Source organism: Leopardus geoffroyi, assembly GCF_018350155.1.
Source record: "Leopardus geoffroyi isolate Oge1 chromosome D3 unlocalized genomic scaffold, O.geoffroyi_Oge1_pat1.0 chrD3_random_Un_scaffold_64, whole genome shotgun sequence".
Classification (NCBI taxonomy): domain Eukaryota; kingdom Metazoa; phylum Chordata; class Mammalia; order Carnivora; family Felidae; genus Leopardus; species Leopardus geoffroyi.
Genome location: NW_025543567.1, coordinates 59462 through 78433, shown reverse-complemented (window position 1 = coordinate 78433; position 18972 = coordinate 59462). Strand labels below are relative to the sequence as shown.

General features: G+C 49.3%; 2 protein-coding genes across 10 annotated transcripts in view; one reads left to right on the top strand and one right to left on the bottom strand.

The window, feature by feature from the left end:
- Nucleotides 1-2469: 2469 nt before the first annotated feature.
- LHFPL7 (LHFPL tetraspan subfamily member 7) lies at nucleotides 2470-6185 on the top strand. The gene is made up of 3 exons (XM_045473375.1): nucleotides 2470-2912; nucleotides 3667-3805; nucleotides 5894-6185. The coding sequence occupies exons 1-3, from the start codon at nucleotides 2712-2714 to the stop codon at nucleotides 6154-6156; spliced, it is 603 nt and encodes a 200-aa protein (XP_045329331.1). The 5' UTR covers nucleotides 2470-2711; the 3' UTR covers nucleotides 6157-6185.
- A 5926-nt stretch (nucleotides 6186-12111) lies between these two features.
- The window catches only part of LOC123595702 (small G protein signaling modulator 1), a 62184-nt gene continuing 55323 nt past the window's right edge, over nucleotides 12112-18972 (bottom strand). For 8 of the 9 annotated variants that reach the window (XM_045473364.1, XM_045473369.1, XM_045473367.1 and 5 more), the window contains one exon: nucleotides 13523-14322. In XM_045473364.1, coding sequence (XP_045329320.1) covers nucleotides 14234-14322 — 89 coding nt within the window. In that variant the 3' untranslated portion in view covers nucleotides 13523-14233. Of the gene's footprint in view, nucleotides 14323-18972 lie in introns of all 9 variants that reach the window. The other variant, XM_045473368.1, reaches the window with a different exon arrangement.

Here is an 18972-nt window from a genome sequence, read left to right as displayed (position 1 = left end):
CACATCCGCACCATCATACATCATCACCACCATCAGCATTATCATCATCATCTCCATCATTATCACCACCATCAGCATCACCACCACTACCAACATCACCTCCACCACCACATCATCACCACCATCACCACCATCACCATCACCATCACCATCACCGTCACGATCATTATGACCATTTATTGAAGACGTACCAGGTGCAGGGCACTCTACAAAGCACCTTCTGTACATTTTCTCATTTAGTCCTCCCAACAACCCATGAGATAGGTACTGGTAGAAGGCTTGTTTTACCGATAAAAGAACTGAGGCTCACAAGGGGTAACTGACTCGCCCAAGGTCACACAGACAATAAATATGATAGCCACAATTGAACTTCTGGGCCCTCAAAGCCTGTATGCCTCCCCAAAGAGAAAGCATTTGCTTGGGCTATCAATGGTTGGAACATCGGTTTGTACCTGGGACTTTCACAGACACAACAGGGGTAGTCGTCTCAGGGCAAGAGAAATGAAATTCTCTGGAATAAGATACAGGGAGATGCCATCACCAGGCTAGAGGCGCTCTCCTGGCCTTGTGTGGGGAACAGATGCCCCTGAGCAGAGAGGGACAGATATACAGCCCTGCCTCAGAAGAAAGCTCAGAGCTGGGGAGAGGAAGATAGCAGGAAGAGTAGAGGTGGGGGGTGGTGGTGAATGAAGCCGAGCAAGGAGATGGGAAATGCCATGGTTAAGTATTCAACTTAATACTGGTTCAAGTATTAGACAGACCCAGGTTCAAGTCCTGCTGTCCCACATCTCAGCCGTAAGACCCTGGGCACATCCCTTCCCTTCCCCCAGGGAGCCACCCAAACCTGTGCCTGGCCCACAGCAGGTGGACGATGCACGGTGACTGTTAGGGTCATTACCCTGGGCTTTCAAGGACAGCTGTCAAGTCACCAGGTCTGCGTATGAATCCCCGGCCACCCTTTCCAACTGTGTCCTTGAGCTGAGTCGCCCACACCTCTCTGAGCCTCAGGGTCCTCCCTTATAAAACAGGAGGTCATAGCACCCACCCTCCTCTGCTGCTGTGCAGCCTGGCAGACCCCTGGGCCACAAGTGGGCTCTCCTCCAGTCAACAAAGATGAGCCCACTCCGGCCCTCTAGTCTTGTGGCTGGGGCGTCACGTAGCGTATGAGTTATGCGATGCATGTGAATTGCCTGGCCCATGAGAGCATGGGGACAGCAGTGGCTGTTATTATTAGACACTCCTCCAGCTCACTCACCCAAACTGACTTCCTGGGTCAGTCTGGGGGAGTCTGTTACCCTCTCTGGGCCTCTACTTTCCCATCTGTAAAGCGGGAGGAGACAGAACCAAGTCTAATGTTTGGGCGTGCGGGCCCCTGGGCACCTTCCGGCACAGAGGGAGAGAATGTAGAAAGGAGGTGGGATTTCTCACTCAGAGGAAACAGAGACATGCCATCGCAGGCAGCGAGGTGTTCCAAAGTGTGCACCCACAAAATTCTCACGTAAGACCATGCACACGGTGTTCACGGCACAGCTGCTGGGGGCAGAGGGCTAGCGCTGGTGAAATGCAAAGGGAATAATACCACGCCGCAGGTGGAGGCGACGGGGTGGCAGGTCCGGCCGGGCTCGGCTCACTCTCCCTCGGCATCGCGGGGTCTCCGCACAGCAGTGGGTTTCCACCTGTACTGCGTTTCATTGCCCATACAGTGTCCGTCCCGTTGCAGCCTATTTGGTCACCCGCACGTTGCCGCCACCCACTGCTGGGGGCAGCCCTCAACCAATGGCTGGCGAGAATTGGTTGTGTAAAATCCACGCCTCCCACAGCCCCCGGGAAGGTAACTCTGGGGTGCCGGTTGCCATCTCCCGGAGTCACACTGGGGCCAGCCGGCTTCATAACACACTCTTAACTGGCTGCGTTCTCTTCTCATCCCACTTCTTCCTCCACGGGGCTGCCTCCAAAGTACACTACTTGCACCCAAACCCTTGTTTCAGGATCTGCCCCTGGGAAACTCACACCGAGTTAAATGGAATAAGGATACACAGTTACATGGATCAACCCTAAAAACTTTATGCTTAGTGCCCAAAGTAGGAAACAGAATGCAACATACAAAATAATGTCATTTACATAAGTGAAAAATACACACATGCTGAGCGACACCAATTTTGCAAAAATACCTCCAAACAAAAAGATGCATTAAGTAATTACAATGGTCCGGGATTAGAAGGCATGAGCTAATGGGCAGGGTAGTTGCTGGAAACATAGTGTCTGTGTGTGATTTAGAAAAAGGTACCCACTCTGGGGAGAAGAAGCCTCTTGGGACAGTGCAAGTCTTGATGGGTGGAGAGAATGAATGAATGACCAAATGAATGAACGAGAGAAACACAGGAGGGGCCTTGCCGGGACCAGTGATGATGACGTCCCATGCAGAATGTGTGTGTTCAAAGTTCTGTTTAAGCACTATTATTTATTCTAAGATTTGGGGCTATTCTACTTCCAGAACCTGTTAGCGCAAAGCCCCGTCCCCGCTCCCCAGATATTAACACCTCCCATTGCATCATGGGCCAAAAGGAGGCGGATGACCTGCCTGGGGTCTGAACACAGGACCAGGTCCCTGACTTGGGGAGCGGGAGACCCTCCCCAGCCCATTTCTCTCCTTCCTGGCAGTCTCCACCACTAACCTCACCTGTTGCCTGCTAGGTCCTCGACACCCCTTGATGGCGGGCAGTGTGTGGGCATCCCTGGGACTCTCCCTTGCCTGCATCTCAGCCCTCAGCCTCTGCTCTCCCGTCTGGTTCCAGACCCCCACCTTCTCCTTTGGCGTCCTCACCTACTGCTCCTGGCCTCAGGGTAACGGCTGGAACCAGAGCTGTGGAACCTTCAGGTCCCTGGACGACATTCCTGACTTTGCCTGGAAGGTGAGACCTGGGCTCACCAATTCACCATCCAATCCACCAGAGCAACAACAACAAAAGCCAAGTTCTGGTTCCCACCGCTTACCCTACCCCGCACTGAGCCTCTGACTCTGTAGGTGTGGGGTAGAGTCTGGCTATCTGCATTTTAGCAAACATCCAGGATGATTCTGAAAGCAGCCCCATGTCCATTTAGTACCTTAGCACAAATTAGGAAAAGGTTCCCCTTCTTTGGGACACTATACTGCCATCTGCTGGAAAACAACTGTAATCAATATGCAAATGTATGATGATCCCACTGAGTCTCCAGGAGTTGTGCAGTGTACAACCTGCGCACAGCTACGTGGCTACCCTCTAAGCGCTATATTTAAAAACCGCAGCTAAGGTGTTGAAAGTCTCAGTTATGATGCATGTTACCAAAACGGTCAGGACTCCCAGTCGGCACCTCTAAGGAACTTTTAGTTACACTGGTGCCTCTCCTGGTGATCCTGTCATATAGCAGGTACTCAGTAAAGTGGGGCACGGTGGTTGTAAGTCTGGATTTTAATTCTGGCTCTACCACTTAATTCGCTATGTGCCCCGAGGCAAATGACTCCACCTCCTTGGACCTCGGTTTGTTTATATGTAAAATGGGGGGGGGTGATAATAGCACAGACCTCTTGGGGTTTTGAGGATTCAGTAGCTACCCAATAAGCAGAGACACCTGCACCTGCCCCTACCTGTCCCAGTCAACACTCTCCTTGCTCTTTCTTCCTGACAGGTCTCAGCTGCAATTCTCCTTGGGGGATGGCTCTTGTCGGCCTTCAGTGCAGTTCTCCTCCTATCCTGGGCCCTGGCCCCGAAAGGGCTGTGTCTCAGAAGGGGCAGTGGCCCAATGCCAGGGGTGCAGGCAGCTGCAGGTAAATCCACTGCACATCATAAGCATTCCAGACATGTTTGTAGAATGAATGAATCAGTGAATGAATGAACGAACCTGTGAGCAGAGTCTGGCCTCCTGTGTTGATTCTCAGAGATAAATCCTAGGATTATAGACTTCCTGGTCTGTTGGCAAGCCAGAAATGGTGGGGAGGGAACGGCATACTTAATATCACCCTCTCCTGCCTTTAGCTAAACCCAGTCCTAATAGTCTGCCCCGCCCTTTGTTTCTCTCACATCCATCCACTTTGTATCATCTTACCAGGACCACCATACACAGTTGGGCAGGTTGTGCACTGCACAGCGGTGACCAGCTGAGGACTGAGAGATGCAGAAATCTAGCCTATGTGCCACTTGCTACGCTGTGAAATTGCAGGGCTGCAGCTCCCCAGAAGGGTTGCTTTTCTCTAATTCATACATAGGCTTTGGATGGTCTAGCCCAGGCCTTCATTGCAACCCTCATTCAATTAATTCTCCACCATCTCTCACCTGGATTAGAGAGATAACCACCTCACATGTCTGTCTGCTGCCACCTTTGACCCCTAGAATCTGTCTGCTATGCTGGCCAAACAGGTCCTATTAAGACTGAAATCAGATCGGGCCCCTCAGACTGGCTTATCTACCCTCCAGTGACTTCCTGTTGCACTCAGAGTAAAATCCACACTCCTCGTCATGGCCGGTGAGGCTCCGCCTGATTAAACCCTCATTCCCTCGCCAATCTCACCTCTTGCCCCTTCTGCCAGGCTCAACATGATCCAACCACATGGCTTGCTTTCTGTTGCTCAGATACACCATGCTTGTTCCCTCTGTCTGGAATTCTCGTTTCTCAGATCTTACAGGTCTTGCTCCCCTACTCTGCTCAAATATCACGGCCTCAGTGAGGTCTTCTGTGACCCTAGGTACAGAAGCTCCCCTCTCCTGAGATTCTCCTACCTCATTCTTTGTTCTCTATGCTTCACAGCACTTACCGTATCTGCCTGCTTGATTATTGTTCGTCTCTGTCCATTAGAACGTCAGCTACTTGAGGGCGAGGACATGTCTGCTTTGACATCGCCAGCACCTGGGACAGTGCTTTGCACACAATAGACGTCCGCTAAATATTTGTTGAATCAATGGATGGAGCTATAGTCCTTGTCCTAGGCTTGCACAGGGTCTAGTGCGTGTGGGGCACACCAAGTGATTACAACTCAAGGGGTGTTTGACATAATAGGGATGAGCGCAAGACACAAGGAAAAACTCCAGGAGGGTGGGGGGGGGGGTGTACAGAAGTCTTCCCAGAAGAGGAATCAGTTGAGCTGAGTCTGGAAGTACGAATGGGCGTTGGTCACATATAGAAGGGGATTCCAGGTAATGGGAACATCAGAGGCAAAAGCATGGAGACAAGCAAGCCACGTTCACAGGACTGTAAGTAGACCAATGTGGTTGAAGAACAGCAAAGGAAGCTGGGGTCATGTGATTCTCCTGCTTTGGAAGGGCCTTGAAAGTGAGGAGGTGTCCAGCTCATTTCCTTCGTATCATTAGTGCCCACTATAGCACCTGTAACAGTTTCGATGAATGAATGCATGCATGGGTAGGTGGGTTGGTGAATTAACAAATGAGCGAGTGGGTAGGTGAAATTATGGGTGTATCCATGGATCTATCAGTGGATGATGGATAGATGGATGGATGGATGATTGGGTGGGTGGATGGATGGGTGCATGGATGGATGGATAAATGGATGGATGGTTGGGTAGATGAATGGATGGATGGTTGGGTGGATAGATGGACAGATGATTAAGTGGGTGGATGGATGGGTGGGGTGCAGGTGGCTAAGTGGGCAGATGGGTAGATGGATGGATGAGCGAATGGATAGAGGGATGGAGAGATGAGTGGACGGGTGAGTAGTAGATGGACAGTTGGGTGGAAGGCTAGTTGAGTAATGGGTGGGTAAAAGGAAAGGTGATGAATCAATATATAAGTGAATAGACTGATGGATGAGTGGGTGGATGGGAGGGTGGATCAGTGAGTCCAGGGATGGAGATTGGCCCAGAACCCCTTGACTGACACACTGGTGTTCTTTCCTGCCATTTTAGCCACTGCCACCATTGCGGGCCTGCTGGTTTTCCCTATCAGCCTGGACTCCCCATTCGCCAAGGAAGCCTGTAGAACCTCCTCGGTGTACTGCAGTGGCCAGTGCCAGCTGGGCTGGGGCTATGTGACTGCTATCTTCAGCGCAGTCCTGGCTAGCTTTCTGCCTATGATTGGGTGGCCCCACATGACTCAGGTCCAGGGGAGGACCATCCTCTTCTCCAGTGACACTGAGAAAAGCATCCTCATGCCAGAAATGAACAAATAAAAATTTCCCAAGAGGAGAAAAAAAAAAAAGAGGATCCAGGACAATTCTGAGTCCAAGCTGTCCCTCAAATACCACATCTTTCAGGGGCATCTGGCTGGCTCAGTCCGTGGAGCATGCAACTCTCGATCTGGGGGTTGTGAGTTTGAGTCCTACGTTGCGTGTAGAGATTACTTAAAATTAAAAAAAAAAAAAACCACAACTTTAAAAAATGCTGCATCTTTCAATAGACAGGCCTATTCTCCTTCTCTACCCTCCATCTTTATAACTCCTTTTTTCTTGGAGAATTTGAGAATTATTTCTTTTCTAATCAAATATTTAGTAAGTGCCCGTATGTATAAGAGTTTGTGCAAGAGTGTGTCCAGTGTTGGGGTGGGGATGAGGGGACGTGTCTCATCCCTCGCTGCAGACAGTCCCGCTGATATGGAGACTTTGCTCTTACTCGGGGCACATGAAGTCCTTCAGATCCTACTCCAACCTCTCTCTTGTCAAACACCCAACACCCCCGGGCCTCTCCCTTCACCATACTGAATTCTGGGCCCGTGGAAGGCCATTCACTCTTCCATCCTTTGCACACGCTCTGTCAGGGATGCTGGAGTCGACCTGTTGCTTCTGCCTACCATGACCCACTGCCCTTCTTTGGGAGTGGCACCCTAATCTTTCCTTGAGAGTTGACCCCCAGCAGCTCTCTGACTAGCCCATGTTTTTTGTTTGTTTTGAAATTTATTTTTATTTATTGAGAGAGTGTGTAAGCAGGGGAGGGGCAGAGAGAGAGGGAGAGAGAGAATCCCAAACAGGTTCCACACTCAGCACAGAGCCCAACTCGGGGCCCCATCCCACGACCGTGAGATCATGACCTGAGCCCATATCAAGATCCAGATGCTCAATCGACTGAGCCATCCAGGCACCCAGCTCATGTTTTAAGGCGGATAAATGAGCCCTTCTAGCCAATAAAGCCTGGCTGGAGAAACTGCTTCACAGATGGGCACGGAACCCGTGCCAGCCTGGAGGAGAGTGGAACCATGACATGGACAAAGGTGGAGCTCTAATGACTTCATCTGCACACCTGGATCCAGCCATGCCTGCTCCCCTACCTGCAGGAGACGTGGCCACTGAAAGCTCCAGGCTGGCATCTTCCTAGCTTGGCTGCCACAGAAGGGAAGCATGAACTTCTCTCTTCTCAGGGAAGGAATCTGATTGGCCAGAAGAGGGTCATGTACCCCCTGGGGGGAGAGGCACATCAGCAGTCTCACTAGTAGGCCATGGTTGTAATCTAAGAGATACAGCTCCCCAGAGGATGGGACAAGGTGCTTGTACTGGGACAGGGGAGGGATGCTAGGCGGCCAAAAACATTCAGTGCCCAGCTCCCTTTTTTATCTAAATTCTTTTTTTTTTTTAGTGTTTATTTATTTTTGAGAGACAGAGAGAGACAGCATGAGCCGGAGAGGGCAGAGAGAGAGAGAGGGAGACCCAGAATATGAAGCAGGCTCCAGGCTCTGAGCTGTCAGCCCAGAGCCCGACGTGGGGCTCGAACTCACAGACCATGAGATCATGACCTGAGCCGAAGTCAGACGCTCAACCGACTGAGCCACCCAGGCGCCCCGCCCAACTCCCTTTTGAAGGGTATCTTTATTATCCCCGGTTCACAGAAGTGAAAACTAAGGCTCAGAGAGGGATAGTCACATGTCTAAGTCTGCACAGATGTCTGGGATTTGAACCTAGGTCCGTCAGACTCTATGGTGGAGGCAAAAGAACACCTGGATTTGCCCCCTTTGCCCAACCCAGCACATCTTTTCCTTTTTTTTAATGTTTATTTACTTTTGAGAGACAGAGCACAAGCGGGGGAGGGCCAGAGAGAGAAAGGGAGACACAGAATCCGAAACGGGCTCCAGGCTCTGAGCTGTCAGCACAGAGCCCGACGTGGGGCTCGAACTCACGACCCGAGAGATCATGACCTGAGCCGAACCAGAGGCCACATTTTGGTATCAGCAGAAACACTTCCATGCAAGTGGCTCTTGCGTGGGAAGATGCCTTCAGACCCAAGCAGCATCCCAGTGCAAAAAGCAGTAAGTAGATGCCATCAAGTAGAATCTCAAACTCAGTCCCCACCCCTGTCACCCACATCCCCTCTGTAACAACCTCACAATGGCCCCCAAGTTCCTTAACGTTCCCTTTGAACTGTTTCAGCAAGGCCAAAGGGAGCAATTCTCCAGCACCTCACGCGGAACCATTTACAGAGATTCCGTCTTTACTCGAGGCAGAGGGATCTGTCTTATTTTCTCTTGATCACAACAAGGGACAGCCGCTATTTCAAGGAGCCCTGCATCTACAAAGGCTTGAAATCACTGTGCCCACAAGTCTGAATAAAGAAAGCCAGGAAGATACTGGAGAATTCCAGCACAATACCCTGATGTAATGGAAAATCCCCAGGGAACTAACTGCATGGTCCCGTGGGTCATTTGAATTCCGCTAGGCAGTTTGATTTAGCAACAGGTCGGCAAGCAGGCACTTCAGAAAGATCAAATTGTGCTCCTCTGGAGTCTATACCTGTCCTGGGCTCACGCTCTCAATGTGCCAGGCAGGGGACTTAAAAGCTAGAAAAGAGAGACCTGTGAACCTTTTCCTGATGCAGCAAAATCAGATGCTAACTGCAGAGTCAGCTCCTGTTTTGTTCCTGCTGACAACTGATGGCCCCACCACACCTAAGTGCTGTGTTCCTCTGTCACAGCCCGAGGGGGCTGGGAGCTCACCCTGTCCCGTGCTGTCTTCCAGGAACCATATTCTCTTAGGCTTCAAAGATTCACCTGAGAGCCTGAGCTAGGTAGATGCTGGGAACCCAGGGCCGCTGAAGTCTCAACCAGGAAATCATCCCCAGACACGCTGAGGAGCAGAGGGTCCCAGTGAAAGAATGGGGCTGGGGCTGGATCCGGAATAATGGGAGACTATTGTCCCCAGTTTGCAGAAATGGAAACTAAAGCTCAGAGAGGTCCAGTCACTTGCCCAAGGCCACACAGCCAGGAAATGGAACAGCAGGGATCCGAAATCCTCACTTCCCCAAACACGACAGAGATGTGGGACATGATTATAGTCGGCACAATGAGAGAGTCGTTCCCACTTCTATCCTTCTCTATGTCCCTCCGAGAAGAGAGGCGCCTCAAGTGAGTTGGTTTAAAGAGAACCAGTAAAGGGGCGCCCGGGTGGCTCAGTCGGTTAAGCGCCCAACTTCAGCTCAGAGCATGATCTCACAGTTCGTGAGTTCGAGCCCCATGTCAGGCTCTGTGCTGACAGCTCGGAGCAGGGAACCTGCTTCGGATTCTGCGCCTCCCCCTCTCTCCGCTCCTCCCCTGCTCATGCTCTGTCTCTCTCTGTCTTTTAATAACAAATAAATGTTTTTAAAAACTAAAAAAAACCAGAGAACCAGTAAAGGTATAAGTGTGCAGGTGGGGGCACAGACATGGTCACAATCATGAAGGTGGGCTGCAGGTGACCTGAGTTGGAAATGCTATTAGGAAACGTGGGAGAAGATTCATTGGTCGATGGGTCTGATGTCTCTCAGACTTCAGAGCATCTGCTGGGAAGGAAGGTAATCGGAAGGGCTTCTTCCCACTGTCTTGACTGCACCCCCTCCTCTCCGGGACTCCAGGGACCTGGGGCCTGGGAGGGGCATGGGGAGGGCAAGAAGGAAGGAGAAACCAGATGCAGGAATGCCTGCCAGGCACTCCAAAATGGGATGGTTAGGACCTCCCAAACCCTGTGCATGAGAAGTGCCCACGGCCTCTCCCACAAGCCGAAGGGAGAAAGCTCTAGGTAAACAGCAAATGAAGCACGGCTTTAAAAGAACGTAACAGCCAGAAGGGCCTTCACGCTGCGGGTTTGTCAGGCTTATTCTGAGGAACAGCATCATCCGGGTAGAAACTGTGGACGAGACACCATCCAAATGTTCTTGGCTACAAGGAAAGGAGGCAGAAGGAGGAGAGGGGGGAAAGGGAAGAGAAGGAAGGGAGGATGGCGGGAGGAGGAGTAAAAGGATGACCGGAGTCCAGCCACCCCGTGTTCCATAAACACAGAAACCAAGGCCACTTCCCCATCCCGCCACGGAGTCGTTAAAATATGCCTAGTGATCCACGACTCCTCTTCCCGTCCATGCAACGCTCAAACGCACGCACTTCAGGAAGGCCTCTGCAAGGACAAAAAATATTCTCGTGAGATTTCTTTTCCCGTAACATACGTCGTCAGTGACCGTAAGTCGACGGTGCCTGTAACCAGACATTCGTGCGCACAGAACTGGGGCGCTGTGCTGCCTGACTCTGGTGCGGCCAGGCAGTAGCTGTGAGCCCTGGTGGGGCCCTCCGGGAGGACAGCCACATGTACCAAACTATGGCTGGAATTGGAGAAATGATACTGGGGAAGCTCTGCAGCACCGTCGGGACATCGGAACCGGTCTTTGCCCTCAAAAGCTTCTCCCCCCCGGGTCACCTGGGTGGCTCAGTCGGCTGAGCGTCCGACTTCGGCTCAGGTCATGGTCTGGCAGTCCGTGGGTTTGAGCCCCGCATCGGGCTCCGGGCTGACTGCTGGGAGCCTGGAGCCTGCTTAGGATTCTGTGTCCTCCTCTCTCTCTGCCCCACCCCCTCAAAAATAAACAAACATTAAAAAAAAAAAAAAAAAAAAAGAAGCTTCCCCCAGGAAAGAGCAGACCTTCCTGCTAAGAAAGCCCCCGTCCGAGCTGGCAAAGGACAAATCCCCACCCGCCCACTGCTGTGTGCCTTCAGACTTACCTCTGCTGGCAATCTTCTGAGAACGTGACGACCAGACTCACCCAGGCTGCCAATGCCACCTGCCAACTCTGTCTCTATTTTGCGGGCTTCTTTGGAAATCTAACTTTTTCTACGTAAGACCTGAAATTCTGACAGGTGCTCATTAGGTTAAATCGAGTTTTGCTTCTGCAGCCGAAAGCTAGTTGTTTCCCTTTGACCCATGTTGAGAGGCTGCTGGGGGTGGACATCCATGAGAGGTCGCCATTGCCTGATGACTAAGGTTCTGAATGGTAGCCACGAGTTGGGACCATGGAGGTCACGGGAGAGTAGTTGGGCATCTGTGGGCACATTGGGGGTGAGAGCTGAGCAAGCTCAGTGGGTGTCAACTTACAGGTATGACCTCGAGTCAAATGGCTGACCACCTGGGGACCTTTCTTGTGTTGTGCCCTGGGTCTGGGCGGATCAGGCAGGCCATTTGCAAAAGTGGCCTCAATTATTTCTGTGATGGTATCCATTCTCCTTTTCCATGTTCCTCTGCAAAGCCACCCACCAAATGGTAGAGTCTATTTTCCCTTCCTTTGAATCTGACCTCAGCCATGTGACTTACCCTGAGCAACAGAACAGAGCAGAAATGACTTTATGCCAATTGCAAGCCTAGGTCTCAAAAGGCCTTGCATACTTCTGCTTGCTCTCTTGAAAAACTGCCACCATGGCCACATAAACAAGCCTGAGCTGGCCTGCCAGGGGATGAGAGACACATGGCCCGGTTTCCCCTACTCTCCTGGCCAACAGTCAGCCAACTGTCAGAGGCAGAATTGCCTCACTGGCCTTTGGCTGACCACAAACACACGAAGAAGTCCATCTCAGACCAGAAGAACCTCCCAGATGAATGCGGCCCATAATGTCAACCCACAGAATTGAGAGCTAATAAGTAAATGGCAGTGTGAGGCCACTAAGTGTTGGGGTGGTTTGTTACGTGGCATTATTCATGGTGACAGCTAACTGATACAAGGGGGTGAGAAGTGCTTCACCTGCCTTGCACCTCCTGGGGCAAGACCAGGCAGCTATCATGAGGCTCTGTCCCCATCTGGGTATGGACCACTGGGGTGCGGTTGGGAGGACACAGTCTCCAAAAGCAAACCTTTCTTCCCTACGCATTAAAAAAATTCCCGAAACACAGAAATGAAAAAATAACCCATAGTCACACATTTCTCTGTTTATATATATTTTCTCTATATATAGACACAACTCTTCAGTAAACAGTTACAAGATATGTTGGCAACACTGAGAGAAGGAGGAGGGCACTCCACGGACAGAATGACTCCCACGCACTTGATTCCCGGACACAAGGACGCACGATGTACAGAGACCAAAATAAACACCGTAAGCTGAACAAATAGGAGTTGTTCCAAATCACAACCACGGACACTTCTCTGGAACACCACGAGAGAAGGCGGAGAAGAGATTGTGTGCTATACTTTGGGACTAGTCTGTCGAGAAAAATAAATCAGAATCGGAAGGTCTGGGACCCGGGTCTTGCTAAAATAATGTCCTCTGTAACGAAGAGCTGAGTGGCTAGGAAAACTTTGATCTGGACGTGTTTTCCTCGTCTTGGGAAGGTGGGGACCAGAGCCAGGAGGTGCAATTTTCACGGAGCACATTCTTCAGAGGCAAGGGACACTTAGGTCTCGTCCGTCCTGCTCAGGAGGCCCCACGTGGGAGACTGGGGGGTTGGGATGCAGTTGAAGGCACTGGGGCCCAGGGGCAAGCCTTCACAAGCACGCAGGGTAGGGGTTCCTCCCCCTCCTGGTTTGCTCAGGACAGAGGACTAATGTACCCTCTCTGTGAATGCTTCCTTGTGCTTATGAGTCTCCTCCCCTCTCCAAAATCCTACCTTCCATTCTGGGGAGGAGCCTTCCAACCTGACTCTGTTTCTCCCACGTGTGTTCTCAGAAAAGAGCTGGCAGGACTGCTCTATCAAAGGACAGGTAGGCAGGGTGAACCAGCTAACTCCGGGTCTGTTTGTGACTGGCGACCCTTTGTGTGAAGACGCGGAGGGGACCACTTCCAGACTTAGCCATCCATGTTCCGGGGGCCAGTTCATCAGCATATTTTCCAAGGAAAACACCCATCACAGTCTACTCTGGCGGACCTCTGCCTTCCTGTTCTTCCTTTGTCCTGAGTGATCAAAGGCACCTAGGGAAAAGCCAGCTTCCCCCACCTCCCTTGAAGTGGCGGCCACTCACACACACCTTCCCAACTTCTGGAGCATCAGACCCAAAGTGCAGAAGGAGAGGCGAGATCTTCCCTAGGAGGTGAAGAAAGGGATCTAGACTCCACCCTGCCTGGAGGGCTTTGGGCGGGACCTCGGGCCAACTCACACCTACCACACTTCTCACTGTTCCGCCCTTCCGCCCTTCCCTCCCTCTCCGGGGAGGCCTCTCAGGGAGAGGCTTTCTTGAAAAGAAGGAAAGAAGTCTCTCCTGGGGTCAGGTGGAGGAGAAAAAAAATGAGACCACAACAAACAGAATCCAGGTCCCGAGAGAGATGTGGACTCCTGTGTGCCTTTTCTAAGTGGGAGAAAGCCTCAGGAGCAGGTGGTTAAACAAAAGCGGGGAAGGAGATACACTTGCAGCCCCTCCTCTACGCCACTGGTTTTCTCAAGTGGGGACATGTGGCAAAATCTGCAAACCCTTCGGGTTGTCACAGCTGGGTTGGGGAGGGGGCGCTACTGGCATCTTGCAGGCGGAGGCCAGCGATGCTGCTTACCTTCCAACAATGCACAGGACGACCCCTCTCAGAAGAGGGTTCACCCAGCACCATGTCAACAGCGCCGAGGGAGGTGCAGAAACTCTGCTCCAAGCCTGCCTGCCGGCCATGTTCTGGAACATCTCCAGAGGCCCCTTTCAGAGTATAGAGGTAGCCCCACAGACCTCTCCTACACTAGTTCCCCAAGAAAAAGTCCTTCTCCAAGTCTCCCCTGACAGAACAGTTTGGAGGGGTTGGGACAGAATAAGAGAGAGGCAACCATTCTGGAGACCACAAACGAAACTGTTCCCTCCATCCACTGACGAACCCCAACTCCCACAAGGGAGAAATCCCAGACTTGGACAATCTTTGGTCAAACAGGAAAACGTAAGGCTGAACTCAAGGGGCAAACCCTCGACCCCACCTGCCTGGCGGCCAAAGTTGGGGCAGTTTCTCTCTGCACAGAAGTCCATGCTCATGAACAGACACCAGGACCTCGCTCCCGGGGCAGCCGGGAGGAAAAGCGGGCTGGACAGGTGGGTGGCGGCACGGCTGACAGGGCCGGGGTGAGGTGGCCCTCACTTGTTCTCAATCAGAGTCTGCACCTTGTACACGAGGTCCCGGGCCAGCTTCAGGACGTGTTTGGTGTTGTGCCGCTCAGCCATTTCTGAAAGAGCAGAAGGCAAAAATCTCATGAGCCTCCTTCTGTGTCCATCCTTAGGTCACTTGCAGCTTCTAGAAGGGAGGGGGGGTGTCCCTGGGGCATCCTCCTCCTCCTCATCTGGCATCATCTCCAGAGGAGTTCCAGAAGCAGACACTTTGGAGAAGGCCTGCATCTCTGGGCCTTAGTTTCCTCATCTGTAAAATGGGGATTGCAATAGCATTTACTTCACAAGGCTGCCGTGAGATCAAACGACATGATGTTGGCTCACAGTGCTTGAAAAGAGTTACATCTTCCCACTCGCCTTGCCTCGTGTAAACACAATGACTGGGAACCTTTTGAGAAAACCATGCTGGGCACATTGCAGGTGTTAAAAGATACAAAAGAAGGAAGCAACAGGAGAAGGGGGGAGCAAAAAAAAAAAATTTTTATTAAGTGCCACATAAATACCTAGGAATAAACCTAACCAAAGATGTCAAAGATCTGTATGCTGAAAACTATAGAAAGCTTATGAAGGAAACTGAAGAAGACACAAAGAAATGGAAAAACATTCCATGCTCATGGGTTGGAAGAATAAATATTGTTAAAATGTCAATACTACCCAAAGCAATCTACACATTCAATGCAATCCCAATCAAAATTGCACCAGCATTCTTCTCGAAGCTAGAATAAGCAATCCTAAAATTTGTATGGAACCACGAAAGACCCCAAATAGCCAAAGTAATATTTAAAAAAAATTTTGTTTTTAGTCTTTATTATTCATTTTTGAAAGAGAGTATGAGCAGGGGAGGGGCAGAGAGAGAGGGAGACACAGAATCCGAAGCAAGATCCAGGCTCCAAGCTGGTAGCACAGAGCCCAACGTGGGGCTCGAACCCATGAACCGTGAGATCATGACGTGAGCCGAAGTCGGACGCTTAACTGACTGAACCACCCAGACACCCCTAAAGTAATATTGAAGAAGAAGACCAAAGCAGGAGGCATCACAATCCCAGACCAAAGCAGGAGGCATCACAATCCCAGACTTTAGCCTCTACTACAAAGCTGTAATCATCAAGACAGTATGGTATTGGCACGAAAACAGACACATAGACCTATTCATAGACATGAATAGACACTTTTCTAAAGAAGACATCCAGATGGCTAACAGGCACATGAAAAGATGCTCAACGTCGCTCCTCATCAGGGAAATACAAATCAAACCACACTGAAATACCACCTCACGACAGTCAGAGTGGCTAAAGTGAACACATCCAGAGACTACAGATGCTGGAGAGGATGTGGGGAAATGGGAATCCTCTTGCACTGTTGGTGGGAATGCAAACTGGTACAGCCGCTCTGGAAAACAGTGTGGAGGTTCCTCAAAAAATTAAAAATAGAATTACCCTATGAGCCAGCAATAGCACTGCTAGGAATTTACCCAAGGGATACAGGAGTGCTGATGCATAGGGGCACTTGCACCCCAATGTTTATAGCAGCACTCTCAACAATATCCAAATTATGGGAAGAGCCTAAATGTCCATCAACTGACGACTGGATTTATATATACAATGGAATACTACTTGGCAATGAGAAAGAATGAAATCTGGCCATTTGTAGCAACATGGATGGAACTGGAGAGGGTTATTCTGAGTGAAATAAGTCATAGAGAGAAAGACAGATACCATATGTTTTCACTTATATGCGGATCCTGAGAAACTTAACAGAAGACCAGGGGGAAGGAGAAGGGGGAAAAAAAGTTACAGAGAGAGAGGGAGGCAAACCATAAGAAACTTAAATACTGAGAACAAACTGAGGGTTGATGGGGGGTGTGGGAGAGGGGAGGGTGGGTGATGGGCATTGAAGAGGGCACCTGTTGTGATGAGCACTGGGTGTTTTATGGAAACCAGTTTGACAATAAATTATATATATACACACACACATATATATAAAAGTGGAAATGCCTATTGACTTTGACAATACTATATTTATTCTATATTAAATATTATATATTGTATACTAAATGCTAAATATGTAAATAAATAAACTGAAAAAAAAAATGTAAATAATACTAAATAAAAATGTAAATAAATAAATAAATAAATAAATAAATAGCGAGCCACATAAAATGATCGGATCTTGAAAGCGGAATAATCCTAAACCTAGACGTTTATCATAAAGAAATCATTTATTGGATTGGGGTGCCTGGGTGGCTCAGTCAGTTGAGCGTCCAACTCTTGGTTTTGGTTCAGATCATGATCTCACAGTTCATGAGTTCAAGCCCTGCATCAGGCTCTGTGCTCACAGTGCAGACCCTGCTTGGGCTTCTCTCTCTTCCTCTCTCTACCCCTCCCTGCATGCACACATACACACACACACACACACACACACACTCTCTCTCTCTCTCTTTCTCTCTCAAAATAAGCAAATAAAACTTAAAAAAAAAATCATTTACTGGATGAAAAAAAAAAAAAAGGGCCTTAAGACCATGGTTCCCAAACTGGCTACCAAGGTACCCCAGGGTGCCACTTCTGTACGTTGTGAGGGAAACATAATGATATTCCATATCTGTTCAACACCACATAAACTGGTAGCATCCGGGAGGTCACACATTGCCCTACATGCCTATCAATGACTTCATATCTTTGTAACGCTAGGTTTTCTGTAAGCAGTTAAGCAAGTTTGAGAAAAAGCAAAAACCATGAGAAAATCACTGTGAAACAGGAAATACGTGAAGGTGAGGGTGTCTAATCTGGTTCCAGTGTTTGAGAAGCTGTGCAATGCCGAACAGGTGCACATATCCCATTAATTGTTGTGCTTATTTAAGAATGACATAAAGAGGCGCCTGGGTGGCTCAGTCGGTTGAGCATCTGACTCTTGGTTTCTTTCGGCTCAGGTCATGAAATCAGTTTCGTGAGTTTGAGACCTGTGTCTGGCTCTGTGCTGACCGCACGGAGCCTGCTTTGGAATCTCCCTCTCTCCCTGCCCCTCTCACACTCGTGGTGTCTCTGTCTCCCTCAAAAATAAGTAAATAAACTTACCAAAAAAGAGAATGACATAAAGATATTATTTTCTTTGGACCAACAGGTATCATTTTTGCAAACAGCTGCTACGTTGTTGGGATATAAATAGTTATCAAGTGGTTTGGATCTAACTACTTGCTAAATGGAACTTTTGGCCTGGGGTGCTGTGAAAATTTTATAGAGACATAAAGGGCACTTTGTTTTCTCAATCACACCCTCAAACTGAAAACAATCTAGCTACCCAACAATAGGGACGGTTCCTTATGTTGCAGACAGTGGCTATAGGGACACTCGACAGCCTTAAAAAATGATTAAAAAATGATTAAATGGAAGACACTTGTTAAAGTATTAAATGAGGGGCCCCTCAGTCGGTTAAGTGTCCAACTTCTGCTCAGGTCATGATCTCGTGGTTCGTGAATTCGAGCCCCGCGTTGGGCTCTGTGCTGACAGCTTGGAGCCTGGAACCTGCTTCTGATTCTGTCTCCCTCTCTCTCCGGCCCTTCCCCTCTTGAGCTTGTCTCTCTCTCTCTCTCAAAAATAAGTAAACATTAAAAAAATTTAAAAATTTGAAGTATTAAGTGGAAAAAATGGGATTCAATTGGATTCTGTGATGGTAACAAATACATGACTGGAAAAGATGAGAGGGGAAAAAAAGGTTTTCTATTGAACCCACTAAATGCCATGTGGTTTCTTGGGTTGGAAAATGTTGGAGCAGAAAAAGGGCATCAGGTGAAATCAGTCTGTAGTTTCGTTAATAGTAATGTACCGATGTTAATTTCTCAGTCGTGAGAAAAGTTCTAGGACCGGGCAACGCAGAGACCCGAGGGGTGGCTGAGTGAAGGAGGGCAGGAATTCTTTGTACTGTATCTGCAACTTCTCTGTAAATCTACAGTTATTCCAAAATAAAAAGCTTATTAAAGAAAAATCATGTTTCTGGGGTAAGGTCAAAGGTGGCTTTTTTTTTCTTCCTTCTTTTGCTTTAGGTTTTAAAAAATTAAACATTTTTTTTTAATTTTTAAGAAGGCTCCACGTCCAATGTGGGGCTGGGACTCATGACCCTGAGATCAAGAGTCTCATGCTCTACCGACTGAGCCAGCCAGGCACCCTCTCTGTTTAAAAAAAATTTTTTTTTGTCTGAAAACATTAAAAAAAAATTTTTTTAATGTTTGGTTTTGAGAGAGAGAGAGAGAGAGAGAGAGAGACCGACCAAGCGGGGAAAGGGCAGAGAGAGAGGGAGACTCAGAATCTGAAGCAGGCTCCAAGCTGTCAGCACAGAGCCTGATGTGGGGCTCGAACTCACAGACCCCAAGATCATGACCTGAGCTGAAGTCAAATACGTAACTGACTAAGCCACCCAGGAACCCCTTATTCTTAAAAAAATTTTAAATAGTGATAACAGTAGCAATAGCTTCCAGCTATGGGGCCTCTCATATGAGCTGGGTGTCATGTGATAGGCTTTATCCATGTTGTCTCATTTAATTGTCCGAACATCTCTGTGAGGGAGGTGTTAGTAGCATTCTACCTCAAGGCATCTGAAGCCCAGACACATAAAGTCAGTGACCCAAAGTCACACAGCACCCGAGTGGCTGGGATCAGAATCCATTATCTGTCTGATTTCAATGACTGTGCCCTTCTCATGCCATTTCAAATGCCTTC

Coding starts and splice junctions, on each gene's coding strand:
- LHFPL7 (XM_045473375.1), top strand. CDS start 2,712: ATGGCGGGCAGTGTGTGGGCATCCCTGGGACTCTCCCTTGCCTGCATC. Junction 2,913..3,666: donor TTCCTGACTTTGCCTGGAAG/GTGAGACCTGGG, acceptor TCTTCCTGACAG/GTCTCAGCTGCAATTCTCCT. Junction 3,806..5,893: donor AGGGGTGCAGGCAGCTGCAG/GTAAATCCACTG, acceptor CTGCCATTTTAG/CCACTGCCACCATTGCGGGC.